The sequence below is a fragment of the Rana temporaria genome, chromosome 5, assembly GCF_905171775.1.
Source record: "Rana temporaria chromosome 5, aRanTem1.1, whole genome shotgun sequence".
NCBI classification, from domain to species: Eukaryota; Metazoa; Chordata; class Amphibia; order Anura; family Ranidae; genus Rana; species Rana temporaria.
This window is the reverse complement of record NC_053493.1, coordinates 376668007-376688854: the sequence shown is the minus strand read 5'-3', so window position 1 is coordinate 376688854 and position 20848 is coordinate 376668007. Positions and strand designations below refer to the sequence as shown.

At 45.0% G+C, this 20848-nt stretch overlaps 1 protein-coding gene across 1 annotated transcript in view; it reads right to left on the bottom strand.

Moving 5' to 3' along the window:
* LOC120941466 (fibrocystin-L-like) overlaps positions 1-20848 on the bottom strand; it is a 239500-nt gene that overhangs the window by 56533 nt on the left and 162119 nt on the right. Inside the window, exons 55-59 of the mRNA XM_040354858.1 lie at positions 16154-16242; positions 14623-14777; positions 4267-4396; positions 4049-4167; positions 1196-1325 (exon numbers count right to left, since the gene is read on the bottom strand). Of these exons, the coding sequence (XP_040210792.1) occupies positions 1196-1325; positions 4049-4167; positions 4267-4396; positions 14623-14777; positions 16154-16242 (623 nt within the window). The remainder of the gene's footprint in view (positions 1-1195; positions 1326-4048; positions 4168-4266; positions 4397-14622; positions 14778-16153; positions 16243-20848) is intronic.

Genomic DNA, 20848 nt, shown 5'->3' with positions numbered 1-20848 from the left:
CTGCTTTTCCCAGGTTCCCCGTCAACGTCGCTGGCTCCTCTGCCTCTTTGAGTATTCCCCCCTAGCAAGCTACTTGCTATAGGAGGTGCTTGTGCAGGCTTGATTTCAAGACACACTGCGTGTGTTTATTGACACACACAGGGCGGCTCCACCCCATCCCCTGCTCCTTCGTCACTGGATTTGATTGACAGTACCAGGAGCTAATGGCTCCCACTGCCTCAGAGTCCAATGCGGAAGGAGAGACAGAGTAACACTGCTTCTCTTGTGTACAGTGCTGGACAGAGATCAAGCTCAGGCAAGTATTTAGGGGGGCTGTGGAGGGAGCTGCACCTGAAAGGTTTTTTACCTTAAAGCATTCATTACCACAACATTTCATATTCCTGTTAAGGGAATGTGATCATTTATTAAAAAAAAAGGTAAAGGATATTTATAATGTTTTTTTTTTTTGGTTTATATATATTCACATTTGTTTTGCCTTTTATTTATTTTTAAACTGAATGGGTTGTTTTACAAGGTGATCATTTCCAATCACTTTTATGTAGTCAATGCATTAAGGTAAAAGACCTTTCAAAACCACTTTAAATATAGCTGTACCCCTAGTTTGGGTGAGCTGTGAGTCTTAATAATTGTTTGAGGTTTAGTACTGCACATTTGCAGCTGAATAAACAAGTGGTGGCTTTTTGGGGGGAGCTGCCCCCCAGCCAGCCACCCCCCGTCGCTCGATCACCACATCGCTTGCCTGTCGCCCGCCAGGCCCCCCGCCAGCCCCATCCAGGTTGTGGTTTCAGCCGCTTCCCCCCATATGTCTCCTCCCCAGTCCCGGCAGTCACTTCTCCTCCCGACCAATCAGGACTTAGGACTAGCAGCCAACCGGGTCTTAGGATTGCCAGCCAATCGGGTCTCAGCACCCGCTTCCTGATTAGCCGGAGGAGAAACAGGAAGACATTAGCAAATATTAAATTGCTAATGTCAACAAATTGGTGGGCTCCGGGTGCAGTGCTCTGCTCCCCGAGCCCACCCTTTTTTGAAGCCAATTAGAGCCTCAGGCTCTAATCATGTGCTTCGAAGAAAAAAAAAATTGGAATCCATGCGTCCGTCACCCTGCATGTAGATTAGGGGCTAAGCGCATGGATTAGGAGGGCGATGCCCCTGCGCCCCTAATGGAGCGGCCGCCACTGCATATCACATGTCTTACCTGTATGGTTGAAAGTGAGAGAGGCATTTAAAGTGAGGTTTCTCTGGTCAGGTGATACAGCAATAATCCTCCTGGTTTCTGTCTGCCAGGCACTGTAACTGGTGGTGGTTATAAGGATATTTTCACCGACCTGATGAAAAAATATGTATAGGTAAATTTTACACTATATTTATGAAATTTAATAAAATGGCTCATAGCTGTGCAAGAGATAATCCGTATACAATGCTGCTAGCTATTGCCCTCCTACAGGTTTATATAATATTGTTTCTTCTTTTGGTGTCCAGTCACACCTATGCGCTTTAATACACGTCAGTGCATATACGCAGGTCAGCTATTATTTTTAATGGGCCTAGTTCTATAGTTTGAGTTGAGTTTAAATGCATTGTAGAATAAGAGCTTTCTTAATTTTTGCTATTGTGCGTCAAGCGGCCTGTATAAGTCACGTTACTTGTATTTTCATGCACAGTCAACATAGAACAGTATGCACTGAATATGCACCCAAATAAATAATCATAGAGCAATCACATTGGTGTAGAGCCAGCCCATAAAGGGCTAATTTACAGCTATGTTTTTGAACACAGTTGACCCAGTGAGCTATTGTTTTAAATGGTGCCATCTGTCCTATGCCAGGAAAAATCATACAAGAATTTCAAGGTTTGTCCCTTGAAAAGTTTCAGTAATGACCAACCTTGCCATGAGGTTACCCTTGAAAAGTCCTAGTGCGAAGCATGCCAGACAGCTATGTATCCACCATCTATGCTGCACATATGAGAGGTTTGTTTTTTTAATGTCTTAACTGTCGATAGAGACACTGCAAAAAGCATTTTTTTCTACTTCCCCATTTCTCTTTACTACATAATACGTAATCCTGGATATTTGGAGAGTGTGTAGTGAGGAGGAAACAGGAGATGTGGGGGGTCATATGACCGAAGGAATGTGATAGACCTATGGAGATCATTGAGACCGGGATGCATACTAGACATGTGCATTCGTTTTCGTCCAAATGCATTTTCATCCGAATTTTGGGTATTTTCGTTATTGTCTTAACAAACGAAAACAAATGTACAGAATCCGAAATCCGACATAAAGCATTTTTTTATTTTTGTTTTCGTTGTTACAACAGTTCGATATAGATAGATAGAAGATTCAAAATGACGCTGACAATAGCAATTTGAGTCTATCGAACCTGTGGTCGAATGTGCCTAACCTTAACTCTACTAGTCCAAGATTATTCTACATAGAGAGAAAAGATTTGACATTATAGAGACAGTGTTGGGGTAGACCATTCGACATGAATGACGAAGATTCGACGAAGCAGTGAAAAACATACAAACGTTGAATCTGTCATTGAAGGCTTATGGTGTCTGTCGAAAGATCTAAGAAGATTTGACAAGCAGCTAAACTGCACGACGCCGCAATCGTACATTTCCGGTCAAATGCTCCGCCCATAGGCTATAGAAGAATTTGAATGTTAGTTGACTAGTAATAATAATTCAGAAATATAATTATTACTAGTGTCATACAACATTAGAATTCTTCTATAGCTTGTAGGCGGAACATTCGACCGGAAATATAGGATTGCGGCAAACAAAATATTTCAGTGTGCACATGTCTAATGCATACTGGCTGTTCAAGTGTATTAAACCTAGTCATACCTTAGTAGAACTTTATAAAAACCTTTGTATGAAACATTCTCAGAATTTTCTTTCTTGCCATCAATAAATGAACTACCGTATATACTCAAGTATAAGCCGACCCGAGGAAAAGCCGAGGCACCTACTTTTACCACAAAAAAATGGGAAAAAGTATTGACACTAGTATAAGCCTAGGGTGAGAATGCAGCAGCTACTGAAAGCGGAAAAGAGGGCCAACAATGCCTATTTGCAGCTTCACTTTGCATGCCTCAGCCTCACTGTGCCCATCTGCATGCCTCAGCCTTACTGTGCCCATCTGCATGCCTCAGCCTTACTGTGCCCATCTGCATGCCTCATGCCCAGCCTTACTGTGCCCATCTGCATGCCTCATGCCTTAGCATTACTGTGCCCATCTGCATGCCTCATGCCTCAGCCTTACTGTCCCCCTCTGCATGCCTCATACCTCAACCTTACTGTCCCCCTCTGCATGCCTCATGCCCCAGCCTCGAGTACCTTGATCGGTGTCGTGCCGGCGTTATCTCCTGGCGCTGTGCCCATCTGCAGTCTTATCCCCCAGCGCTGTGATACATTCAATCAAATAGGCGGCCATACAGTGTTACCAAGCGCCACCTCCTATTAGATTGAATGTATCACAGCACCGGGGATTAGGCTGCAGATATATACTCGAGTATAAGCCAAGAGGGGAATTTTCAGCACAAAAAAATGTGCTGAAAAACTTGGCTTATACTCGAGTATATACAGTAATTTTGTTCAAAAGCCCTTAAAATTTCATCCAGGCCTGCTATTGGAATGGAATCGAAAGTAAAACCACAATGTTAATTATAATTTCTATTCTGTTCCTTGGAATTTTTTGTCATTGTGCTTACACTAACCATTAGAAATTCAAATAAAAGTTCCAAAAACAACACTTTTCATACAAAATTCTACTAGTGTACAGCCAGCTTAAGACTAAGGGTAGATTTATTAAAGGCAAATAGGCAGTGCACTTTGCTCCAGAGCTTAATAAATGAGGTAAAGCTTCACTTTGCAAACAATACCCAATCACATGCAAGGAAAATTAAAAAACTGCATTTTTGCTTGTACATGATTGGTTGAGGGAAGTCAGCAGAGCTTCTGCTTATATACCAAGCTCTACAGAGTGTATTTGTCTTTCGTAAATCAACCTCATAATTGTCTACCAAAGATCATACAATCATACCTTCCAGTCCACAGGTTCTGCTAGGATGATGTACTGTGATCCAGCTGGTGCTGTATTTGCCAGCTTAGTCCTATATACAGCACGTGGAAGTCCATGAAGATCAAGGTCTCCAAATACACCTACAAAAGAAAAATAATTTCAGCATTTGTTGACATGTAGCTTGAAAAAAAAAATCTTTATGTGGAATAGAAAGTATATAATTGCCATTCTGTACTTACCTAGAACCTTTGATCCCTGATTTGGTCCATCCGGCAATGGGAATTCTGGAGTTGAATGATTTCCTCTTAATACAATACGTAGTTCTCCCTGGAATGGATCAGTTTCTGTTCCTGCTATTAAACTTCCACCCTGAAAAAAGCCAATAAAAACACATATGATACCTGTAGCTACTAGAATATCTGAACCTTCCAGGGTTAGTCTAGATACACATAAACAAATCTATAAGTAGACTTAGGTGGTGAGTAAGGTGACATCTCCTCATTCAAGAATTTCAGGGCTTACTGTAATTGTACACTTGAAGGAGTAAAACATCTGGCCGGCTAACACAACTCAGATTTTACAAGTTGAAAAGAGTGGATGTGTAAGTGTGAATGTCCCAAGTCACTCATCCCCTAGCAAGTCATAAAAGGCCAGATTATGGGGGCGTGGCCAGGCAGCCGATGTAACCGGACGCACTCTCAGCTCTCTCCGTCGAATCTCCTGACATCCATCCTGCACGTTGCCCGTCCTGCCTGGTCTTGGTGCCCAAGTGCTGCGGAACAGTGCCCTGATCATCCCGGTGCCCTCCGTTCCTAGATCCGAAGAGGATGTCGGCAGCTAGGAAGCAAAACGCAAACCGAGCTGCAGACAGCATGGCAAGCCAAGATGGCGCGCAGGCCTCCCGCACAGCCAAGGAGAAGCACAGGGATGGAGCGGAGAGACTCTTCTCCAGAGTACTGGCTGCAGATCCCAGCGCTCTCCCGGAGAGACAGAGCGAGCTGGCCGGGGGAACATCTGATACGGACGATACTGTCCCTCTGGAGGATGGCGGAGGCCCGGAATTCCTATGGAGCGCCGTGAGTACTCCTAATAGCAACCCCACTAGGCCGCAGTCTCTCCCCAGCCCTGCTTCTGATAGTGAGCCCTCACTTAGAGACATTTTTGCGGCCATTACCACGTGCAATACCTCCCTAGCTGCCCTGACTGCTGACATTAAAGGGGTTAAGGCGGAAATAACATTTTTGAGGCAAGATGCACAAAAATTGAGGGAGAGAACCTCTGCTGCAGAGGGCAGGATAAGCTCCATTGAGGATGACATGGCCCCCATGCAAAGAGATCTCTCATATAATAACCATCTCCTCACTCAACACTCATCCCGATTAGAGGAATTAGAGAACAGAATGAGAAGGAATAACGTGAGATTGGTTGGTCTGCCTGAAAGAGCTGAAGGAAAGGACCCTGTTGAGTTTATTGAAAACTGGCTGGTGACTGCTTTTGGCAAAGAAGCTTTCACTCCATTATTCTCAGTTGAGAGAGCACACAGAGTGCCTTCCCGGCCTCTGCCACCGGGGGCCCCTCCAAGACCCTTTCTATTTAAACTGCTCCATTATAAAGATAGGGATGCTATACTGCGCAATGCCAGGCTTAAACCTGAAGCCATGAAGATTGATAATGCTAAAATCTCCTGCTTTCCTGATTTCTCTGCTGAGCTACAAAAGCAACGTGCAAAGTTTATAGACATTAAACGTCGCCTCAGAGCTCTAGATGTAAAGTATGCTATGCTATACCCCTCTAAGCTAAGGGTGGAAGCTCTAGGCTCCGTTCACTTTTTTGACCTTCCGTCTTCGGCTGCACAGTGGCTGGACAGAGAGGAACGCTCAATCCGTGATGGTCGCATCCAACGCCGCGCTCAACAGGACGGGTAATACACTGATTTAATTATCGCTGACAACTACCTGTTTGTTCCTATTCCAAGGCGGAGAAGCTGCTGATGTTTAATCCACATTTTACCAATTGGGCTACTTTGTTTTAGCTGCTGAGAAGTTTGAACGCTTTGGTGCACTTCCACTGTTGCCCCCATGTGGATCTGGCTGCGGCCCCACCTTGCCTACGAGCACATAAGTTTGGCCATGTTGGCCTGTGGTTATATGACTTTGTTTTTTCTTCTACTATCCCTTCATCTTCTGAGCAACCTCGCTGGAGGACCACCTCGATTCGTCGTGTTCCACTCACGTCCTGAACTTGCCCCCCCTCTAGTAACTACCTCAACTGTGTATTGCACATTGCTCTTTGTCTCATCCCTACTACTGATGTCGCACCTTCCTACCCCGATACATATCTCTTGCGTCTGCCGGAGATCGGATGCCTATTTCCTCCTTGCCGGTCTGATCTACCATCCTTATACTCAATATGATAGTATTGTTATTACCATGCATGTTTTACCTGTTTCTAAACTACAATGGCTGCACTGACTAGATTTGTGTCTTGGAATGTGAGGGGTTTAAACAACCCGGTTAAGCGCCTGGCCGTGCTCCGTACGGTCAAGCGGATAGCTGCTGATATTATTTGTCTGCAGGAGACTCACCTCCCCCCGACCTCCACGCCCCAATTTGCGGTAAGGCAATTTAGCCACCAATTTCATTCTACCTTCTCAGTGTACTCGAGGGGGGTGAGTATCCTGGTCAAGCAGGGCGCGCAATTTACGGTCCTGAAAACACAAATTGACCCCGATGGGAGGTATATCTTTATTTTATGCTGTATACACGGTACTAAATGCATTTTGGCTGGAATATATATTCCTCCTCCTTTTTCATCTAGTGTATTGAAGGTATTGACAGATTTCATGGCCCGCTTTACGGGAATACCTGTATTAGTGATCGGTGATTTTAATAACTGTCTAGACAATACTAGGGATAGAATGTCTGCACAAGGAGAAGTGGGAGTACGGGGAGGGAGCGGGCCTACTTCGTTTGCCCGCTTACTAGCGGAAATGGGCCTCACAGATGTCTGGAGGGCTCATAACCCGGAGGCCAGGGTTTACTCATGTCAATCGGCCTCTATTGGATGCCTGTCCAGAATTGACCTTGGTTTAGGGAATGATCTGCTCCTACCAATGTTAGAGTCCTCCCAGTACCACCCCAGGCAGGTCTCGGACCACTCCCCATTGTCAATAGACATCAGGTGTGGAGCCCGCAGGGGTAATACCCTTTGGAAGCTCAACCCCTTCTGGCTATCGCTTATTCCAGATCCAGACCCTATCCCGGAACTACTCACAAATTTCCTTGAACGAAATTTGAACACGGCAACATTGGACGTGATATGGGACACGATTAAAGCCTTCCTCAGAGGCCAATTTATTAGGGAAATTTCCAAGGTTAAAACGTCCACAAAGAAGTGGGAGATGTCGGTGCTGGAGGAGGTGGGATCCTCTGAAGCCAGATACATAGCTGACCCCACGGACGATAATAGACGTTCGCGGCTAGCGACACAAACCTTACTTAAAGACCTATCCATGCAGTTAGCTGAAAATAAACGTTTCTTCCTACAGCAGAGCCACTTTGAAGAGGGTGAAAACACAGGTCACATGTTAGCACTACTAGCTAGATCACAACAATCCTCCTCTCACATTACGTCGATCACGAATCACGCGGGGACTCCGTGTCACTCAACTAAGGAAGTTATAGAGGCCTTCAAACTTTTTTTTCAGGAAGTATATTCTTCCAAAGTTAACCCCACCCAGGCCGAGATTCACTCGTTTCTGGACAAATACCCCATTCCATCTTTGTCTGCTTCGGATGTTGCCCTGCTCAATGCTCCTTTAACTGAGGAGGAATTGCTAGAAGCACTGGCACACTCGAAAAATGGTCGAGCCCCGGGGGCTGACGGGTTGCCATCTGAAGTGTACAAAAGATATGCTACCCAACTCCTCCCTACTCTTCTTAAAGTCTATAACCATGCACTTGAAACGGGTTTCCTCCCCCCTTCTATGAATGAGGCCCTTGTGGTGGTCCTGTTGAAACCCGGTAAGGAACCCTTGTCACCGGATTCCTATAGGCCGATCTCACTTCTGACATGTGATGTCAAGCTGTTGGCCAGGGCTCTGGCTAGCAGGTTGGCTAAATGCATACAAAAAGTGATTCACAGAGATCAGTCGGGGTTTATCCCGACGAGGTCAACTTCGCAGAACTTGCGCAGACTCTTCTTAAACTTGCAAATCCCCCCGGACAATGTAGGAAATAGGGCGGTTCTATCGTTGGACGCCGCCAAGGCGTTCGACAGTGTAGAATGGCCCTATCTTTGGGAAGTCCTGAGTCGATTTGGGGTGGGCTCCACGTTTTTGAAGTGGGTTCAGCTGTTGTATAGTTCCCCGTCGGCGAGAATGCGCGTCAACGGGGAAGTATCGGAACCCTTCAATCTTGCTAGGGGCACCCGGCAGGGGTGCCCTCTGTCGCCCCTGTTGTTCGCCCTGGCTCTCGAACCACTGGCCATACATATCAGGCATATGCAGGAAATAGTGGGGTTTCAGAGAGGACCTAGGAAAGATGTGGTTTCCCTTTATGCGGATGACACTCTAATATACTTGGGAGATACAGACAGCTCTTTAAAAAACGTTATGAACCTAATTGCTGGCTTCGGTCGGCTCTCGGGTTTTTCTATTAATTGGAATAAATCGGTTCTTATGCCCTTAGATCCCCTGCCGGGTCCATTGCCTGACTGCGCAAGGGACATTGCTGTGGTGGATGAATTTCGTTATTTGGGCATACAGGTCACACCACTCCCGCTTCAATACCTAGACAGGAATCTATCTCCATTGCTACAAAAACTCCGCCTAAAATGCTCAGCCTGGAGGAAATTGCCACTGTCCGTGACTGGTAGAGTCAATCTAATTAAGATGGTTTGGGCGCCTCAACTCCTGTACATCTTTCACAACTCTCCAATTTGGATTGCCCATAGATGGTTTACTCGGATAGACTCTCAGTTTAGGGAACTAATCTGGGGGGGAAAAGTGGCTCGTATTAGTCTACACTCACTGCAGCTTACAAAAGATCAGGGGGGCCTAGCGGTCCCACACTCGAGGTCCTATTTTATAGCCTCACAGCTCCAGCATCTTGGTAACTGGGCTGTGGTTGATGACTCGGATCCGATTAGGTCATTGATAGTCCCAATAGATTCGGCACTCCCGGCACTGGTGTATCTGGAGGCTGGTCTTACCCAGTTCCCTGATACTCTTCCCACGATATCTCTATTGAACACTCTATGGAAATATGTGAGAAACACTTTTAAACTTAAAGCGATCTGCCAGTTCACTCCAATTTGGAGAAATAAATATTTAGGGGAGCTCTTTACACTGAAGGGCTTCGGCCCATGGGAGAGGCTCGGGATACATTATGTTATCCAGTTGTTCTCTGGCACTGTCTTTAAAACTTTTGCGGCCATGAAAGAGGACTTTGGGTTACATAACACCCAATTCTATCAATACCTACAGTTGAGACACGCAGTACAGTGTGAGGGTAGACTCTCCCCACTGGTTGTGGCAGCGCACCCTCTGATGAGAGATGTGCTCTCCACGGAGGACAGGGCAGGTATGATTTCACGGGTATATGCAAGACTGCTCCAACACACTCATGATGCCAGTAAACTTCCCTGCAGACGTGGGTGGGAGCGTGACTTGGGACCTATAGATGGGGAAATCTGGGAGCTGTGTCTGACATCCGCCCCCTTAGTCTCAGTCTCTGCATCTCAAAGACTATCACATTTATATTTACTACATAGGGTGTACAGGACCCCAGCCAGGCTACACAAATGGGGCTTTAGGGACACCCCCTTGTGCCCAAAATGCACTGCACAAACTGGTGATCTGCTACACATGATGTGGAAGTGCCCCAAGTTATTCCGGTATTGGAAATTCGTTCTGGATACTATAGCTCAGGTGTTTCAGATACCAGTTATTACTGATCCAGTGGTTTGCCTCCTTGGTGCCTTGGAACTACCTGACCTTCCCCCAAATGGCCATACCGCAGTGCTACGATTGCTTTATCTCGCCCGCAAAGAGATAGCTAAACTATGGATAACCCCTAGGGTACCGACAGGCACACAATGGGTGACACAGGTCAACAGTATTTTAATACGCGAAAAGTTAACATACCAACATCGGGGTGCATTAAAGAAATTTTATTCAATGTGGCAGCCATGGCTAGATGTACCGGGACTAGGCCCCTTGCAGTTGGTGAGAGACAGATTATTGCAGGGATAAAATGCCTTTGTTTCAGGGTGTGGGAATGCGACTGCGCTGTGAATGAGAGAGAGAGTGGGGCATGCTACACCACTCATTGGTGAACCCAAAAAGATGTTGAGAACATAATGGTGGTCCACAGTTCTTTTTTCTTTTTCTTTTCCCTTCTTCTTTCTTATCTTTTTCTTCCCTTTTCTTTCTTTCTCACTCTTTTTCACTACTTGTCTCCCCTCCTCCCTTTTCTCTCAACCTTAGTTTGTGAAACTTTCTCTCACCTCCTGAGATTGCAGTCGGATGCTTCTGTGCACAGTCAGACTACATTTACCAGGGTAATAATGCATACTGCATGTAGTATTGTAAAGTGTAACACTTTCTTATAACTGCCTTGTTTACGTTTATGTTGGCAGGCATGCCATTAGAGTACATTGGTGTTAGACCGAAACTTGATATACGCTGATATAAGATTGTATCCTGACCCTTGTTTTTTCCCCTGTATACTGCAAATGATATTTACCTGCCTGTGTGCAACCATGTGATTGTATCTCTATTTTTCTATAATAAACTTGTTTTTGATTTAAAAAAAAAAGGCCAGATTATGACAAATGTTGCTTAAAAATGTGGGTATCATTTGCTATTATCAGGACATTTAAAGGCAGCATTAGTTCTCCTAATGACTCATGTGAAATAAAAAGCATGGAAAATACAAAAATGATTATAAGTATTTTATATGGTCAAAGGTTTACAGACACCTGATCAGCTTTAAGAGCACTTGTAAGGCCAAATAGAGAATTTTACTGAAAAGATCTGGCTTGGTGTTCCAATTCATCTTGAAGATGTTCTGATAGGGTTGAGGTCAGGGCATGATGCAGGTACCTTAAATTTTTCCACATCAGACTCATTAAACCAACTCTTTATAGAGCTAGCTTTGAGCTGGCTTCTGACACTGACAGTATGCTGATCTTTTTTTTTTGTACATACTGTTTTATCGCTATTTTCCACCCCGGCTTCCGGGTAGTGAATCCCGCGGGAGTGGGCGTTCCTATTCACAGGCTAAGTGATTGACGTGATGACAAAAGCTTCCCACTGGCGCATACAGCCGCATCACGAGTTGCCGAAAGAAGCTGGACTTCGAGTCGGCTCTATACGGCGCTATACGGCGCCTGCGCACCGACGTTCGGCTTCTTTCGGCAACTCGTGACGCGGCCGTATGCGCCGGTGGGAAGCTTTTGTCATCACGTCAATCACTTAGCCTGTGAATAGGAACGCCCACTCCCGCAGGATTCACTACGCGGAAGCCAGGGTGGAAAATAGCGATAAAACGGTATGTACGAAAAAAAAAAAAAAAGATCAGCATACTGTCAGTGTCAGAAGTCAGCTCAATGTAATGTTAGAATTTTTTTTTAGGGTGAACCTCCGCTTTAAATCTGGTTGGAGAAGTGTCTACATATTTTGGCCATATAGGTAGGTCCTAATGAAGTTCTGGGTGGAGTGAAATATGTCATCCCATGTGACATTGGCATACATCACTCTCCCGGGGATCCAATATGGCAGCCAGATGCATCATGGCTATTGGACATTGCTTACTATCTGGAGGAACATGAATTTGCGCCATCTTTGATATAGAACTCCCCTATATATAATGCTTGGTTGAGGTGTGAACAATAAGAATATCTCAGCTCAGACTATATACAGGTCAAGTAGTTTATTATTCTGAGACATTACACTGAGGTATGGGTCACAGAACCCTCAGAGGATTACTAGACAAGTATTCAGAATGAACCTATGTAAGTGTTAAAATAATTGGTTGCCTGTTCAGTCCTGGATGGGGGAAACATGATTACATCAATAGGATAATTCTCACACATTTGATGGGCTTCATATTTATATACCCTTTGGGGTGACTAAGAGAATGATGATGAATGCATCTATATGCATTAGTTTTCTATGTGGCATTTTGGCACCATGTTTTGAATAAAGGCTACATGTAATCACCTTTGAGTGGATTTTATATACCAACTATATGGCTTATTTTGTTCCATAAACACCTCTTGAACCCATTTTTGAAGCCTGATATCCAGTATTCAAATAGGAGGTCAATTTATGAGAAATGGTCTGCAGAATAATCAGATGTGGCACATTGGATAATGCTGTTGCAAAGACAATAATAATATTCAATCTATGATAGCCATGATGTTGCATGGTTACATGTGTAAGCCATCACAGTGGTTGTAAACCCCATTCATGAAATTTAACCTAGGCACATATATCTGTGGTGTTTACTTATCTCTCTCCAAAGCTCTGAGTGCCGTGTCTGTCTTCTACTCCGTTCCTCTGTTATCAGCATGATAACTTCTGATAAGCTTTCTTTCAGGATGAGCTCCAGCGTGTTTGCATGGTACACGTGCAGAGCCCGCCAGGAAGTCTGCACGGCACTGCGCTAATCACAGCCAGGGAGACATTTCCCGATCTCTGCAGCCGAGCATCGGGAAATGTCTCCCTGGCTGTTATTAGCGCAGCGCCGTGCAGACTTTCTGGCGGGCTCTGCACGTTTACCATGCGAACACGCTGGAGCTCATCCTTATTTCTGACAGAAGATAAAAGCAGCAGAATATTTGTTTCAGGGAGGGTGCTTAGAGGTAGATTAGCAGAGAGCTGGTTTATTCAGACTGCAGCTCTGCAAGTTTCTTCGCTCCTCTGCCTATGTGGAGTAGGGGTGTGTGCTTTCTTCCAATTAACTCACAGACAGTGTAAACCTAGACTCCACACCTACTGCTGGAAGAGAAAATACGATTTGTAACATGATATGTACTTTCTAAATAGTGTAGAAAGCTGAAGACAGCAGATATACAAGTAAAACGTATGTAGGGAGATTTGTTTTATTTCTGTGTATCATCTGAGGGTGATCCACAGGCATCCACTGTAAAAGTACATTTGATATTTTGAATGCAGATTTTACTTGGTTATTCATTACCGAAAGTATTTGTTACCCCAACAATTCATATTCCTGATTTGCGCTTGCTGTACATTGTCATTGTATGAGAAAGTATCCTGTTCTCTTTGTATTGCTTATTTTGTGTGAAATCTCTGGTGTTCCTGCCAGTTCCTCTGCTTTCCTATTAAAAACTGACCACGCTAAATAGGAGAGCAAACCACGGTCAGTTCTCTAGCTGTGCTGGGAACTCAGTATGCTCTCCTTCAATGATCACAATGATCACACTTGTCCTTACATGCCCCTGCTGCACAGCCTGTTACTGGGAAGATCAGTGTACTGCAGCTTCTCCTCCCCCCTGCTCTTAAAGGGGTTGTAAAGGTAAAAAAAAAAAAGTCCCTAAATAGCTTCCTTTACCTTAGTGCAGTCCTCCTTCACTTACCTCATCCTTCCATTTTGCTTTTAAATGTCCTTATTTCTTCTAAGAAATCCTCACTTCCTGTTCTTGTGTCTGTAACTACACACAGTAATGTGAGGCTTTCTCCCTGGTGTGGAGAAAGCCTCTTGAGGGGGCAAGCAGGAGAGTCAGGACGCTCTCTACTTTGCAGATAGAGAAAGGAGCTGTGTGTTAGTGGGCGTCCTGACACTCCTGCTCGCCCCCTCCCCCCTCAAGAGGCTTTCTCCACACCATGGAGAAAGCCTCGCATTACTGTGTGTAGTTACAGACAGAAGAACCGGAAGTGAGGATTTCTCAGAAGAAATAAGGACATTTAAAAGCAAAATCGAAGTAGGTAAGTGAAGGAGGACTGCACTAAGGTAAAGGAAGCTATTTAGGGAAAACATTTTTTACCTTTACAACCCCTTTAAGCAGCTGGGAACAGAGGGAATGTGATCATTTAAAAAAAAGGGAATTTATAATGTTTTTTTTATATCTATACAAAAAAATGTTTTGCATTTCATTTATATTTTAAACTGAATGAGTTGTTTTACATGGTGATCGGTAACAATCACTTACACTTCCCCATACAATGATTTCTTCTGCGCATGCACCAATCTATTCAGCACATGCACACTTTAGAAAGGGCACGCTGTGGCGTTTCTAGATAGGGTTATGTCGTGACTGGCGGCTCCCGTGCGCATGCGACTCCAGCCAGTCACAGAGCCGGAATCCGTGGCTCTGGAAGGAAGAGGGCTGAAGATGGGGGGACATCTGGGACATGGCAAGCTTCGGTTTCAGGTAAGTGACACATAATGGGCTACTATGCAATGCATAGTAGCCCATTATGCTTTACCTTTGCAGGGAAACAAAGGGGAAGTAAAAACCATTAGGGTTTACTTCCTTTTTAACTGACTAATAGGTAAGTGTAATAGTAAGTCTCTGTTCTGCTTCTGAATTGCATTGAAGCCCCTATAAAAGACTGGTCAGTTCCTTACCTGTATAGAGATATAGGTGGCATTGAGGACAGTTGTTTTGAAGGAGGGTGCTGATCCCGCTATTGAACTATTTGTGAGGTTTTTTAATTCCAATTTACCATAAATGATAAGTTTCTCTAGATAGGGCATGTCTGTATCTGCTATAACCCACTTGCCTGAAAAAGAAGGAACAAAGCATGTTTAACAGTTCCAGCTGTGGTGTGTGTTCTTCTTCGCACAGCCAACTACAGTTACGTCAACTTCCCTTGAGCCTGGGTTCACACTATGTGTGGTTGCGGGGCACAGCAGGGGATCTAGTGCATCCCCATTCACCGTTTGAAGTATGAATTAGGTCAGAGATTTGAGATAAATTCGGAGATGCATAAGACTCTTCTGCTGTGCGCTCCTTGGCAGCCCTGGAAATGTTTGAACCGGCTCCATTGAGAGCCGGTCACAGTCTTCTGTCATGCGAAATTCGCAATAGTGTGAACCCAGCAAAATATTTAGGGATTACACAACCTTGATGCCACATTTTAGTGCAGGGTTAGACATTTTATCTTCACCAGATACTGCTGCTGTCACTACAAAAAGAAACTAGTGTTGGAAGAGTTTTTAACTACAGTGAATCAAACTGAAATTCATTATCAAGCACCAGGGCACAGGATCCTGTGAGTTTAACCATTGTGCAGTTGATTACCTTTATCAATCACTCACAGAAAAGTGTCTTATCACAAGTGAAGCACAATGAGTTTTCAGATAATACATGAGTGTTGGTATCCTCCTGACACAAGTACAGCTGACCAGAATCTGGGCTGGTCTCATCAAAGTCATAGGCCTGCATACTAACAGCCCTCTTGCCAGTGGTGGTCTGTCCATTGGGGGGCATGGGCGCTCCCCCTACTACATACAGGGCGCCAGACAATGAATTCCAATGGAGCAGGTGAATTTTTTTGAAGCACGTGATTAGAGTCAGTCACACAACTACGCTCCGAACCCACCCAGTTGTGTGACAATAGCTAAGGAATATTTGCTAATATCACACTGATTCTCCTCCCGGAAAATCAGGAAGTGGGTCATGACCCATTTTCTGATTGGCCAAAAGGAGAGGCCATCCTATTGGCCTATGAGGGGGAGGGAGGAGGAGAAGTACAGCCGAGAAGAAGCATGGGCCCAACCAATGGAGCCGGTACACAGAGACTGAGGGGGAAGGGGCGGCCTGTCAGCAAGGTGAGTGAGCTGGTGATGGGGGGTGGCTATGGTGCACGGTGTGGGGGTCAAGTCCGTTTGCTGCCCCCTGACCGATGGAGCCACTTCCTTTTGCTATTTGTATGTCACCCTGTATCACAAGAATGTGAGTAACACAGAGGTCCTTTGTGCTTGTGGTTCTCAATTAGAACATCAACTAAGGTGAACACAGAAGTATAAAGGTCAGACATAAGCATTAAGGCTGGGCTCTGCTTAAAACCTGCACGTGTGGCTTTTTGTACACTTAGACTTGCTCCAATATAAAAATATCTTTTTTGGTTTAGGAATAAAAACAAAACATTTTTACCTGCAGGAATGATGACAGTTGATCCATTTTTCGGGACAGTATAATTGTTTTCTACAGAGGATTGCCAGAAGGAGTTGTTAGACCAATAACTGGAGACAAAAACACATATTTGTAGAGCCATGAAACATTAATGCTGAATAATAAGCAATGACCAGAAGATCATAATTTCTATTGATAAAAACTAAAAAACTAGACAACCGACCTCCATGCACACACCACATTTATTTTATGCTTTAGGCCTCTCATATTGAGGAGACTCAAGCATCTAGCACTGTTTTTACTTGAAAGTTCCACGTATTCCAAGTTTGGGACAGAATGGTTGAAGCCTCATACACACGACAGAGGAACTCGACGGGCGAAACACATCGTTTTCCTCGTCGAGTTCCTTGTTAGGCTGTTGAGGAACTCGACAAGGCAAGTTTCTCCATTCCCGTCGGGGAAAAAGAAGACATGCTCTCTTTTTGGCTCGATGGGATCCTCGACAGTTTCCTCGTCGAAAAATGTACACACGACCGGTTTCCTCAGCAAAAAAATATCTCCCAGCAAGATTCTTGCTGGTTTTTGCCGAGAAACTCGGTCGTGTGTACAAGGCCTAAAAGGTTTCTCACAGTGTGGTCAGTGACTGAGCTCAGGAAACACTTAAAATGCACATTTATTGTAGGACTCATTAAACATGAGTATAATGATGAGGTGGCAAGAGTTCATATTTTAGCCAAAATACAAACTATTGCCTCTTGATCTTGTAAGCATGTTTTCAAATTCTTGGGAGTATGCAATATGCAGTCAAATTGGAAAAACAACTACTTCATTTTTTTTACCATTAAAATAGCATAACTAAAAAAAAGCTGGTCACCTTTTTAAAGTGGAAGTTCAGTCAAATTCTAGTTAAGGCCAATTTATTCCCACCCCAATTCAAATGCCGCGTACACACCATCACTTTATGTGATGAAAAAAAACGACACTTTCTGTGAAGTAAAAAATGACGTTTTTGAAACTTCAATTTTCAAAGACGAAGTTGCCTACACACCATCGTTTTCTCACAATGATCTTGCAAAGTGAGGTTACGTTCCACCACGTTTTACCATTGAAGCTCCCTTCATAAGTAGCTTCTGGGCATGCGTGGATTAAAAAACGTCTTAGAAAACAACGTTTTTTGCTACACACGGTCAATTTCTGTGAAGTAAAAAGTGCACTTTTGAAAAACGACACATAAAATTGAAGCATGCTTCAATTTTTTTTGTCGTTTTTTACAAGACATAAAACGACATTTTCCCCCACACACAGTCAATTAAAGTGACGTTTTTAAAAACGTCATTTTTTTTCATCACATAAAGTGATGGTGTGTACGCGGCATAAGACTATTCTATCTAACCTGTAAAAGAAAAGATACTTATACTAACTTATTCTGAAGCTGTTCCGGTCTGGTCACATGATTGAGGCTTAGCGCCACCTTCAGTGTAGAGCAGGGGCAGATGACAAAGGAGGCCCCATAGTAGGCCTATGGGTAATGACACTGCACAGTTATTTGCAGCCGTTGTCGACAATCTACCCTCTACATTGAAGCCGCGGCTGTATATATAATGTGACTGGACCAGAGCAGCTTCAGAACAGTTAAGTATAGGTATCTTTTATTGCACAGGGTAGAGAAAATTGTCTTAGAATTGTGGTGGGAATAGGTTTGGCCTTAGTTAGATTTTAACTGAACTTCCACTTTAAAGTGATTGTAAAGTCTAGTTTTTTAAGTTAAAAAGAACAAACATGTCATACTTACCTGCTCTGTGCAGTGGTTTTTCACAGAGCAGCCTGAATCCTCCTTTTCTCAGGTCTCACTTTGGCGCACCTGGCTCCTCCCTCCTGTTGAGTGCCCCCACAGCAAGCATCTTACTATGGGGGCACCTGAGCCAATTCGCAGCTCTCAGTGTCGATTCAGACACGGAGACGTGGCCCAGCCCTGCCCCCTTTCTCGCTTCATTGGCTGCCATGCTACTGTCTCAGCCAACGCGGAGGGGAGTCCCGGGCAGCCGAGACACTGCTGCAACATCACTGGATCTAGATGGGGCTCAGGTAAGGCCCCTTTCACACTGGGGCGGGGGTGGCATCAGCGGTAAAGCGATGCTACTTTTAGCGGCGCTTTACCGCCAATTTTGCCGTGCTATTCGGCCTCTAGCGGGGCGGTTTCACCCCCGGCCGAGAAAGGGTTAAAAACCGCCACAAAGCACCTCTGTATAGCTGCTGTGTCCCATTGATTTCAATGGGCGGGAGCGGTGGAGGAGTGGAATACACACCGCTCCAAAGATGCGGCTAGCAGGACTTATTTTACCGTCCTGTTAGCGCACCGCTCAAGTGTGAAAAGCCTCGGGCACAGCAGCGGCTGTTTAGGGTCGGTTTGCAGTCGCTATTTTTAGCGCAATAGCGCCTGCAAACCACTCCAGTGTGAGAGGGGTCTAAGGATTGGGGGGGGGATCAGTGGGCTGCCGCACACAGAAGGGTTTTTATCGTAATGCATAGAATGTATTAAGACAAGAAAACCTTCTGCCTTTACAACCACTTTAAGTGTTTTTTCTTGCTTAAAAATACTTACATGCTCTCTCTGCTTTTGATATTTAGCGGGGGCTATGAATTAATTGTAACATAATTAACCCTATCTCTACTGTTTTCACGGTTCTTCATTATCAGTTAAACTAGATTTGAACACTATCTGTCCCAACAAAGGGTTACAAATTTAGAAACGATCCTCCATTGTATGTTAATGAGGTATAGCTCACTCTGTGAAGGGACAATGATGCTGTTAAGCCCAGTACACATGGGCTGAATGTCAGGCGGTATAGGCTGGTTCAATAGAAACCATCCTGAATTCGGCCTGTGTGTACTGCAGCCGGTCCAACAGAAGCTGGTCGTTCGACTGGCTTCTGACGAAGGGTCATGACTGAAAAAAGTCTGCGGACCGAATGCCAATCAGCGCTCTCAGCCAATGACTGGTGAGTGTCTGTTTATTAAAAGTCAGCAGTTACAGTTTTTGTAGAAACTGACTTTAAATAATAAATAAACGCAAATATGAAGGGAGCTCCTCCTTAAAAAAAATCACAAGTGGCAACTCACAAGATGCATCAGGATAAGAGTAACAAGTATTTTCCTACAGACTGAGTTGGTGCCCGCTGCTATTTTCTTTGTACTTTTAGTATGTTGCAGTTAACAGTAAAAAGTTTACTTGTGTATTGTGACGGTATCGGTATGATATCCCCGTCAACGTTCCCTTCTTCCCATAACGAAAATCACCCCAATATTCCACGAGGAGGGATATCCCTGGAATCGCCCAGAAAGCCACACATGAGACCAGCTTACTGCTTGAACAACACAGAGTTTTTAATGGTAAGAAACCAGAGCTTATATGTGGTTACAACTGTTACAATGACAAATCTCCGCCCCCCCTCACACAGTGGGGGGTCTTCAATACAGCTCCTTTGAAATAAAGATATTTCTTTGAACTACTCAGTAGCTAGCCGGGTCGGCACCGCATATAGAGAGATAATTATCACAATGAAGCAATCAGCATAATTAACACAAGCCACTTATCTAATCACAGTAACCAGTAAACACAGGGCTAAAACAATTAACATTTGAAACAGGGCTAGCTGCAGAAGAGTAACTACAATTAACAGCCTTAAACAAGCAGGGAGGATTAACCTGAAGCATATAGGTAAAAAGTCCATCACAATGGCCCCCCTTCTTCTCCCTGCTCCGGCAAACCCGGTTGGACCTTCCCTGGTCCAGTAGGGTTGACGGGTTCAGAGCTTTTAGTCCGAGGTTAACTCCGTTTGGCATGACTGACCTCCCTTGACAACTGCTCCCGACTCAGGTATGCCACCGGGTCGTCAGATCACACGCCGGTCAGTCCCCAAGTCTTTGTGCGATCTGCAGAGTCACCAGAAGTCAGTGTGAAGATGGCGAATGGGTCTGTGCGCCGCCATCTAGGTGTCCCGCTATGGGAGGGGCAGGTTATGGCTCTGAAGTGACAATCACAGGAGATTCATAAAAAGAAAAAGTTATATTTGTTGAAGTGCTGTAGCACTGGTGCTCAGAGTCCGGGGGGGGGGGGGGGAGAGGGGACTCAGAGCCCCATAAGGTCAGCCACCCCCTGCTCCCTCCGCAGCCGCCGGTTCTCCTCTTTGAGCTTCTCCAGCTCCATCTCCAGTTCATGGAGCCTGGGGGGGTCAGCCCGCTGTGACCTCAGGTGGTTGTTCTCCTCCTCCATGCGGCTTATGCACTCCTCCAGCTCCATGTACTCACGGATCAGATCCTGCTTGCTCATGTCCTGCAGGCTCTCCACGTGGTCCTTCATCATCAGGAACTGGGTGGGGGTGTAAGGGGCCACCGGTGGGCCCTTGGCGAACATCTCGGCCCGCATCTGGGATGCCCGCTGTGACTCCCTCTCCTCCAGTCGCTTCTTCTCCTCCCAGGTCCGCTGGTTATATGACTTCCAGGACCTCTTCTTCTTGGAGGTTAGCTGGCGGTGCCTCTTTCTGCCCAGCTCCCTCCAAGGCCCCTCCGGCTCATGGCTGTCGCCCATGACCAGCTGACAATGGTGTTCCCTGTTGTCCGTAATAACAGATTGTACCATGAGGGCTTCGTAAGGGGTGCCCAATGGTTCTTCCTGACCCAGCTCCTGGGGATCCCAAGCCGAGTCTACACAATGGG